Here is a 9,669-nt window from a genome sequence, read left to right as displayed (position 1 = left end):
CACGCGGTCGCATGGTACAATAATTTGACCATTTTTGCTCGTTTATAACTTTGTAAATTTGAAATTGGTGGCTTTTCACTTATTTTTGGCACCATTTTATACTTCTGGTCGAGGCCTATATATAGGTGAGCCATGTTCAAGGGAAAGATGTTAGAAAAACATCTTGTTATCCATACTTTATTCCAAAAACAATAAAATTTTGGTTTACATTCATATTCATTTTCTTATCGTGTTCTTCAAGTTTCGGAGAATTTCGCTTTGGCTTTGGTGAAATTCTTTACAAGACTTGTTATAATCCTTCAAATCATTTGTCAAAATACCCTTAAGCATCTCATAATCATCGTAGAGGAGACAAATAATGTTTGAGGACAACGATCTTGCGTTCGAGCCTTAAAAGTTATTCTTGACAATTTTCTAATTTCTTCATCTTATTGTTGCAAATTTTGTGTTATTTCTTTTCTTTCTTCTCCATCACTCCAATATTTCCAACAATACTTACTTTTCATATTTCTATATATACTAAGATTTTACAAAATTTGGGATGCATTGATTCATTTGTATTTTAACAACTATCGCAGGGAAGATTCGAATGGATATTATTGTCTGTTAGGACAGTCTATAGACTGCTGAGAACTTTGAGAGACATACATTAGTCATGAATTGGTGCTCTGAACTCGAATAATCACATTTGGACTTTTGGAGATATAAATGATCAGATCATTAACAATGATGTTAGAGTAAGGGCACACTTTGTTGAAACTTATAAAAGATATACTCAAGAAGTTTCTAAACCTTAAATGGTTAGCCTCCGGTCGGGAGTAGTGATGGCAATGGACCTAGCCGAGCTTGTGGCTCTTGAAAGATGAGCCGAGCTCGAGCTCCTTGGCCGAGTCGTGATTTCTTAATTTTTAATTTTTTGACTTTTCTTTTATAAATTTACACATTTTTTGATGAGCCCACTAGCTGAGCTCGTAAGCTCGTCAAAAATGGTTCATGTGCACACGGTCCAAGAGCCGTTCGGGGGCTCGACTTGTGGATTGAGCCCCCTGCTCGGCTCGGGCTCGTCATTTGACGAGCCCGACCTGTCCACGAGCCAAATTTTAACGAGCTGAGCAGCTCGTTTGACATCCCTAGTCAGGAGTTAGCAAGTGGTGAAAATGATGATCCGCTCCCCACATGGGACCTATCCATGGCTTCATCTCCAAAACAGTGTCTTCATAGGCTTGAGGAAACATATTGTTGTTTTTAAATTTCTTGCAGGGGCAATTTATTGTCCTCTGGTGGAGGTGATTAGTGTAGGAAATTATATGGGAGACAAAAGAAGTTTGGATATTGGGCTGACTTGTTGGTCTGCATGACCTATTTGGGTAGGCCTAATTCTGTAGAAAGGTTTGGTCGATTTTGAATCCCAATAAGGTAAGACAGACACCAGCCCACCACTCTTTGAATGAAAATACATTTATGTTCATCTGCCACCGTATTTCTGGTTAAAGATATGTTATTAGTCAGTGATCTAAATTTGGTTTCACTCCTAGAATGGAGGGCTTGCAACGAAAGGATGTTGCTAGAACAATAGACGTTCGTTAAACAAATGCCAACATTTGTTGCTTATAAAATATGAAAATACGTGGACTTTCATGAGACATAGACATTGCTAGTCATTTATATGTTGATCGCAGGCAAAGATAAAGATGTTTATCCAATTGATAGACATAATCAACTATGCGATTGAACCTTAAAAAAGTTGTTAAACTCTAAGTTCAAGTATAACCCTAAAATGTAGGGGTTATCATTAATGTTTGTGAACTTATATGAAAAGTTCAAACGTGTGGATGTAACACTACTACTTGCACATACATTCTTAATTGAGGGATTGTAGGGGTAACTTATTTACAAGTTACATTCCTTATACCTTAAAGTCATAGAAAAACGATCTATGAAGGTATAAAGGTAGGACACCCTTATACTAATTGTAAGAATGGTTCACAAAACATGATGCATTCTAGTTTTAAAAAGTCGATAAATAGGATGAAAATTGATTATTGTATTTGTATTGGATATTCAATAATAATTGTTGGAATATTTGAAGAATATTCGAAAGATGAACTACATTGTAGTTGATATTGGTTCAATTGTAAATTGAATATCCATAATACGAAATTCACTAGTAAAAATGTTTGACTAGTGCAATGATTTAGAAATCCTCCAACTATACTATTATTTGGAAGATGATATAGCTTTAGATTAAAGCTTGATAGAAGTATGTGGCTTCATAAGATGATTTCTTAGTTGGTGACAATCTGTATCTAATAAATGAATTATTGTGATTGCTAGCTATATTTAATGGGATAAGAACTCACCTATAATATATGTCATACTATCACAAGTAGTTGATCTCAAACAGTATAAACTCATGGATCCATTAAGAAAAAATTTACTGAGAGATCAAGAATACCACAAGTGTTTAAAAGCCTACTATGTAAGTATCTTTGTAATGGTAACTAAATCATGTTGACTGAAGATCAGATCACCTATATAAGTGTGAAGAGGGTCCACTTCAATGTCAATGTTTCAAGGCTTGAATTTCTAAAGCATTTATGAAATTCAAGAGTTGTTTAGGACCAAAATGAGCATAATAGTGAGAACTTAAAAATGTTAGGGAGGTTATTGTGTGAGTACATTGTCTTGGTATACATCAACGACTCTAGATCTCGAAAAGAGTTGAAAATGGTGCAACATCAAATCCTGTTACTTGGAATGGAATCTTAGCCCACCCACTTGCTTTATTTAACTACATAAGGGCATAAGCGAAGTGACAATCTTTCTATATGAAAGATTTTGACTTTTGACATTATTATTTTTCAATAGATGTGTCTTTTCAAATATAGAGACAAGTTTTAATACTTGTATCTCTTCCATAAATTGTGTCTTTTGGGATCAACCTTTTCAACATCTATATATAGATCAATGTGTTTATTTTCATTCATTCATTCACTTCATGATTGCATTATCATACTAATGTATATTCACTTCAAAATTCTATATTTATTTGGAGTCAAGTTTCATATAATGTGGGTTCAAAATATAAGTAGATTCATTGATTTACATAATTTGGAGTGCTCTTATTACGAGATGTGGTCGTTTTATCTAGGGAGACGAATGTCGAAAAATCATTAGTAACTGTGTGAGTTATTATCGTCTTAAGGAGAAAGAGTCAAACTTTTGTCTCAACTAAATTTATATTCATGCATTTTTCTTTTCTACTTTATGCATTTGATTTTGGTAAGTCAAAATTTTGTCCGATTTTATGCACATAAAATGTATGTTAGTTGAATATATTTTATGCACATCTATTTTTCTAATAGATTTGACTTGTATCAACCAAAGCTTGAGCAAGATGAAGTGGATCTAACTATGTGGCTTGCTCGATTTGCAAAAAGCCTTATTGAAATATGATGCAGCAACACCTCCCTAACTTGGAATTCGTCATTCGCTTTTATGATTTTTTAGGAATTCTTTGGATATGAGTGCAATTTTTGTGCTTTTTGGGTAGGCAGTGGTGACAAAGATTAGATTTCTTGATTTTTGGTTTCAGGGAAGTTTGGGGGTTCTAAACCCACCATCCCATTTTTGGATGGTGTAGAAGATGAGGAGGTGGTCAAAAATTGATTGTGTTTATCTTTGTGTATGTGTTTGAGACAGCAACGTTAGTTGGTGTTGGGTAGTGCCGATGATCATGTTGACGGTGGTGGTGATGATTTAGGGTAGAGTAAGGTAGGGTAGGGTGGGACTGGAGGAGATAACAATAATTTTTTTTCCTTTTTTATAATAAATTGTAAAATTACTATTTTACCCTTTTAAAATTTGGTCAAATTTTACTATTCTAGTTAACTAACTGTCAAATTGATGGTTTCCCTTAAAATGGATCTCAGTTGCTAATTTATGAAAGGTTATGGACCTTTATTGGCACAAATTGAATATTATGGTAAAGTTTGCAAAAATGTGAAAGCTGAGGGACCGTTGCTGCAATGTTCACAAATTTTGACAAAATGGGTTACACATACTTACAAAAAATACGGACTCCACATGAATTCAAAAATGTCGGCTATGTGGTCCTTACCCCTATTGTAAGTGTAAGTAAAACTTTTTGTACAAAAGTGTGAGTACGTGTAGCATGATATATTTTTAAATATTTTATAACTTTGGCAGAAAAAATGAAAAGCTTGGGACCTTGGTGCAATTTCCCTTCTTATTTTTATGTCTGTCATTGATTTCAAGACGTCCGATAAAGGGCAATTCTTTTTGGAAGTTTAGGGCTTATTTGCTGGCAATCAATTTTAAATCATTAGGAAAAGAAGAGGGCTTTTAGCTAACCTTCTGTGCATCGTGAAGAATATAGAAACTTAAATTCTTGATTTCTAGAATTTAATTTTTCCATTTCATCACAATCGGCGGTTGAAGAAGTTATTTGCCGCCATGACGGAGGTTTGTTCTTCTTCCTCTGTGTATTGTGTTTGTATTTTTTGATTTGAAGCTCAGCGTTTGCGTTTAAAGACACCCCATTAATTTGAACATCCAAAAATGTTGATATTTACAAGTGTTGTTATCCACCGGAAACACCATTAGAAATCCTAAATCCGCAAACTGTGCAGTATGGGACTAGAGCACTGAATTGCAATTCAGGAAAAGATTTGGAATGAATCAGCAGGAGTAGAATCGACATTTTTAATCAATGGATATCCACTTTTATGGATGTAGGAATGCAACTTAAGTAATATACAACTGGTTGTGATTCTACTGTTCAAAATCTAGCTACCAACTTGGAACTTGGGCTAATTTATTTTGAGCTAGGTAATTTCCGCTTCCGAAACTCAAAGATAACCATGTATCTATTACTGATAAAAACTTCTAGCTCGGGATGCACCCTTATCATGCCCTTGAAGAAATCAGTAGCATGTATGGTTTAGCATAAAAGTGAAAACAGAAGGCAATTTGTCTTCCTTTTTTGGCTTTTCTCTCCAGTATCTCTTTTACAAAAGAAGCCAACCCAAAAATGCTCTAGATATATTCAAAATATGTTATCAGGGTGCTAAGCAGACGCTTTCCAGTAGATATTACCCTGGAACACTCATCTTGTTCATCACGTGGGGCATTTTTTTTTGAAATTTGATTGCTTGGAATGGAGTTGATACGATTATAAAGTTATTGTGGGATGAGGTTTTACACTGAGTCTTTGTGTGTCTCTTCCTTTATATTCAAAGAATCTTTGTTGATTGGTTCCTCAATTTCTGTCTTATACTCTGTTTCTGTTTAATAGTTCTATTAAGTTTGATTAAATTTTGTTAGCTGGTTAAAACTTTCATTTTTGATGTTGTACAGTTCTGGGTTAGTCAGGGTAACAAGTGGTGTGATTTTTGCAAAATTTATATATCCAACAACCCAGCCAGCATTAGAAACCATGAGCTCGGAACACGTCACAAGGATAATGTTGCCAAGAAGCTCAATACCATGCGACAAGACAAAGTTGCAAAAGAGAAAGAACAAAAGGAAGCAGCTCGTGTCCTGGAACAAATTGAAGCTGTAAGTGCAAATTTTGTATTGCTACTGTTTATTATCTTTGTTACAAAACATTAATCTTTTTCTTATGATGCTGCCGATGTTTACTAATTTCACTTGTTCTTGTGTTGGCATCTTGTATCATATATTATACCTGGCCTGGGAAGATACCAGATATATGATGTTCAGTGATTTTGTATTGTCCTGGTGACTAAATTATCTAATTATACAAAAGAACGATTGGAACAATGGGACACAGAAGATTTCAACATTATTTTTCATAGAGACTATATGCTTAGTAATATAGAGATTTAGTTGCATTATACTCTGATCCATGCCCACAAGCATTTGAAGAGGTGATTGGTTCTTTTCTTTATATTTTTCTTTCTTTAGGTTTCCCAATTCATTTTCTGTTTTCATTTTGGGGCTTTCTTGTTACGGATTAGTTAATTCCAAGCATCCAATCTCCAATTACTGCTTCCTGATAAGTGGAGAGGCTGATTGATTGGAAATTTAGGATCAATGGGTGGTCAAACAGATTTATTGTCAGGCATATGTTGGAATATAATATCTTCTTCAGATATCCTGGGCCATTGAAGCTAGTTAACTGTTTTACATGTAACTGCATCGAACAAATATTTAAATGCTGCTCATAAACTGGATAGCTACAAGTGATATGTTTACCTTGTTTTCGGGATGTGGTTGAGTGGGGTAGCTGGTGGTGGGTGGGAGACTCATTTTCTTTGCAAATGGATCTGTGCATGCACACATGCTCAGACACATACAATATTCTCGCACTCTCTAACAAAGGTCATCCCCAGTTCTCATTGATGGGACTGGCATTTCGTAAACCCTACTCATGGTTACTTGAGAGAAGGTACATCTTACTGTTTATTATAATAATTCAATAAGAATTAGCATTAAGATGCTTTATTCACAACTCACAGAGAAGGGGATACATCCATGAAGAGCAAATCACATGGAAGCTATTTTAGCCCATGTTTGGCCCCCATTTTTTAAAACTCACTTTCAATCACACATTTTATCAACTTTTATCAAAGTCTACTAAAATCTGAATTTTTATCAAAACCAAACAGGGGCTTAGTATGTTTACGAGTTTTTCTCTTAATTCCAAATTTCCAATTTTATAATCTGCAATTCTAGCTTTGAAAGTTCTTTGCTATCCGTGTTACATTCATCTTTAGAGGACTAAAGTTTATCTTAGAGTTGACAGCATAATTGATTCTTATTAGATTTGGCCTCTGTTACAATTTGAAGCACACGAACCAGTTATTTAGAATGAGATATGCACAAATTTTTGATGTATTATTATGAAGCTTAAGTTATCTTGAACGATCTTCCAGAAAGCTAAGCGCAGTTATCAGAAGGACCTGGAAGTTTTCCGGGAATCAAGAGATTCTAATACACAGGCATTGGTTTCTGAAGACAGTGGTGAGGTTATTGCTGAAGGATTCACATTTTCTGGAGGTAATAAAAATTGGCTGCATAACATAATGAATAATTCTGGTATGATAAGATGAGTTTGTGCTATATATTTGAGTTCACCAGCCTCAGGGTATAGAGTTGTACACGTCTATGAAAAATATCCTTTCCAGATTTTATCTTCTGTCAGCTAGTTACATTTCATCAGACAGTCTATTTCCTAGTGTAAGTTAAATTATGCCTGTCAATCGAGCTTACTAATAAGACTTCATTCCTGGAATTTCTGCAGTTTAGCAATGTCATTGTTGTTCACAGTTGTGATGAGAATATAATGATTTTATTCTCTATAAACCTGAAAGTGATGTTTTCCTTGTATGATTTCTTGGAGGGAAGAGATTGTGCAAAATTCCTGCATTTATAGGTTCAGTTTACCATTCTATTCTTTGATAGAGTACGAAGGATTGATGACTTCATGAGCAAGTTTTTATGACTTCTATTTGGTCCTTTTCTGGTTTGCTTTACTTGTCCGGCTGAAACAACTTTTGTTATGACAGAGTGGGAACATGACAGTTCATCAGGCTATTACTACAGTCAAAAGACTAATTGTTACTACGATCCAAACTCTGGCTTCTACTATACAGATGCTCTAGGTATAGGGTAAACATATTCTAATTCTTTAATCCATCTGAACTTTCTCCTCCAAAAGATCTTTCTTTCTTAACCTTGGTTATGGTATATCAATGAAACAGGCAAGTGGGTGACACAAGAAGAGGCGCTTGCTGCTTCTCAAGTTTCTTTAGAGTCCATCCAAAGGAAACCTAGTTTAGGAAAGCCACCATCAACAAAAAGTGCTGGGACCTCTCTAAGTGGACCTCCACCTGGGCGTGTTGTGTCGGCACCACTCAATCCTATGAGGTCCATTAAAGGCGCTCGTTCTCAACTTACTGTCAATAAGAGGAAAAGATCAGAAGAAAAGCCAAAAGCTATGTCTGAAGCGGAAGCTGCTGCCCTTAAGGCGAGGGAAACTGCAAGAAAGAGAGTTGAAGAAAGAGAGAAGCCATTACTTGGTCTTTATAAGCGTTGACACACGTTGGCTTCAGGAAACGTTTTTCAATATATGAAGCGAGTTTTAGCATGTTCATTACTAATTTACCCCCCATGGATCCGAATTGATGCTGGCTAGGTAAAATGCTTTTCCTGTCAGTTAGCTTCCATGTCTGATCCTCATCACTTCCTAATCATTTGTGCTGTTATACCCAGCGGTATGTAATGGGAAATGGTTCATTACTGCTGATCTCTTGTAATAGGGCACTGTCTGGCTTCATCCATATGATACTTTTTTAGTACACGATCTTTTTAATGTTGTGATGAATTATTTGAATAAGGTGAAAGGTGTCACATGAATATATGTTTCTTGGTATAACTATCTCACGTGAGTCTTAATTTGTGCAAAAAAAATGAGTTTATCTTGTAGCTACAGCCTACAGACTTCTATCTTAACAGTACTAAAAATCTCCAGATACATTCGTGGGAATGAGAAGAAATTAGATAACATGTTTTTTATCATGCTTTAAGAACTCAAATTTTTTCTAAATTTGGTGACATTTTTGTACATACTTTAAGAATTCTAATTTCTTCTATATAGCTTGTTTTCATTTAATTAATAACTGTTTCCTTTATTTGGTTCTCTCTTGTTTAGGACTCTTCAAGGGCCTTTATTTCTTGTTTAACTGAATTGTTCTAGTTTATCTGTCACAAATCGTACCCCGATTGAGGATAAACAAGAGAATGATGGTTTAAGCGTTTGGACATCTCGTGTGATCTGAAATGAACAAAATAGAAGAAAGAAATGTTATGTAATAGTGTTATTAAGAATGTAATAGTTATTATGTCAATGACTGTGTGGTGGCATAGATTGAAGATGAACTAAGAAAATGACGGTTTAGGTGGTCACGACATGTTTTATGTGATCTGATTCGAGCAAATTAGAAGAAAGAAATGGCATGTGATAGTACTAAGAGTGCAAAGTGACAAATAGGACATTTATAGTCGACTCTAGATTTATTGGGAATAAGAGTTGGTTTGCATATATCGTCCTTGTCGTGTCAAAGAACTTGAGATATGTCACTTGAGTTGTCTCCTTAAGCCCTGTGTGAAATACGCATTTAGTTTATGGTAATAGTAAATTAGAATAGATTGATTTGAGCATTCCCTAAAGTAGGGTCTGTTTATGAATTAAAGTTTTAAAGATGGAAGGCAGTAGTTTTCACTTTCCATCGACACGAGCATGTCGAATGTTGGTAGCGGTAGACTTGGATAGCTGTCGCACATGTTTGCTTGATTTTGTTCATTGTGACTCGATTTTTAATATTTATCATTGTGAAATCTTAGCTTGGTAACAGTCATTTGGTGTCGTTTAATGTTACTTTTTCGCTTGTGTGACTAAGCAATAATTTTTATAATGTAAAAATGTGCTGTTTAGATAGGTATTGACGTGAGAAAATCTCGATGTGTTGGACAGAATTAGGGGTGTAAGCGGTTCGCTTTTACTGATTTTTGACATATTTTCAAATCAAACTGTTTAAACTGGTTTGAGAAAAATTCAAACCTAAATCAAACCATTTTAAACGGTTGGAAAAAATTCAAACCTAAACCTAATGGTTTGGTCCG

General features: G+C 35.0%; 1 protein-coding gene across 2 annotated transcripts; it reads left to right on the top strand.

Moving 5' to 3' along the window:
- The first annotated feature begins 4,285 nt into the window (after positions 1-4,285).
- On the top strand, positions 4,286-8,405 carry LOC111394620 (zinc finger protein ZOP1). Of its 2 annotated transcripts, none has more exons than XM_023020531.1 (5): positions 4,286-4,485; positions 5,380-5,580; positions 6,921-7,044; positions 7,554-7,649; positions 7,749-8,405. In XM_023020531.1, the coding sequence occupies exons 1-5, from the start codon at positions 4,477-4,479 to the stop codon at positions 8,081-8,083; spliced, it is 765 nt and encodes a 254-aa protein (XP_022876299.1). In that variant the 5' UTR covers positions 4,286-4,476; the 3' UTR covers positions 8,084-8,405. The 2 variants fall into 2 exon arrangements, with proteins under 2 accessions (XP_022876299.1, XP_022876298.1); XM_023020530.1 differs by having other exon boundaries at positions 7,530-7,649.
- Positions 8,406-9,669: the final 1,264 nt, after the last annotated feature.

The sequence above is a fragment of the Olea europaea genome, chromosome 5, assembly GCF_002742605.1.
Source record: "Olea europaea var. sylvestris chromosome 5, O_europaea_v1, whole genome shotgun sequence".
Lineage (NCBI taxonomy): Eukaryota > Viridiplantae > Streptophyta > Magnoliopsida > Lamiales > Oleaceae > Olea > Olea europaea.
The sequence above is the reverse complement of the archived record's forward strand: the minus strand, read 5'-3'. Positions and strand labels throughout refer to the sequence as shown.

Bases quoted from the DNA above. Each gene is read 5' to 3' on its own strand.
- LOC111394620 (XM_023020530.1), top strand. The intron at 5,581-6,920 runs GTAAGTGCAAAT...ACGATCTTCCAG, and splicing joins TCCTGGAACAAATTGAAGCT to AAAGCTAAGCGCAGTTATCA. The intron at 7,045-7,529 runs GTAATAAAAATT...TTACTTGTCCGG, and splicing joins AGGATTCACATTTTCTGGAG to CTGAAACAACTTTTGTTATG.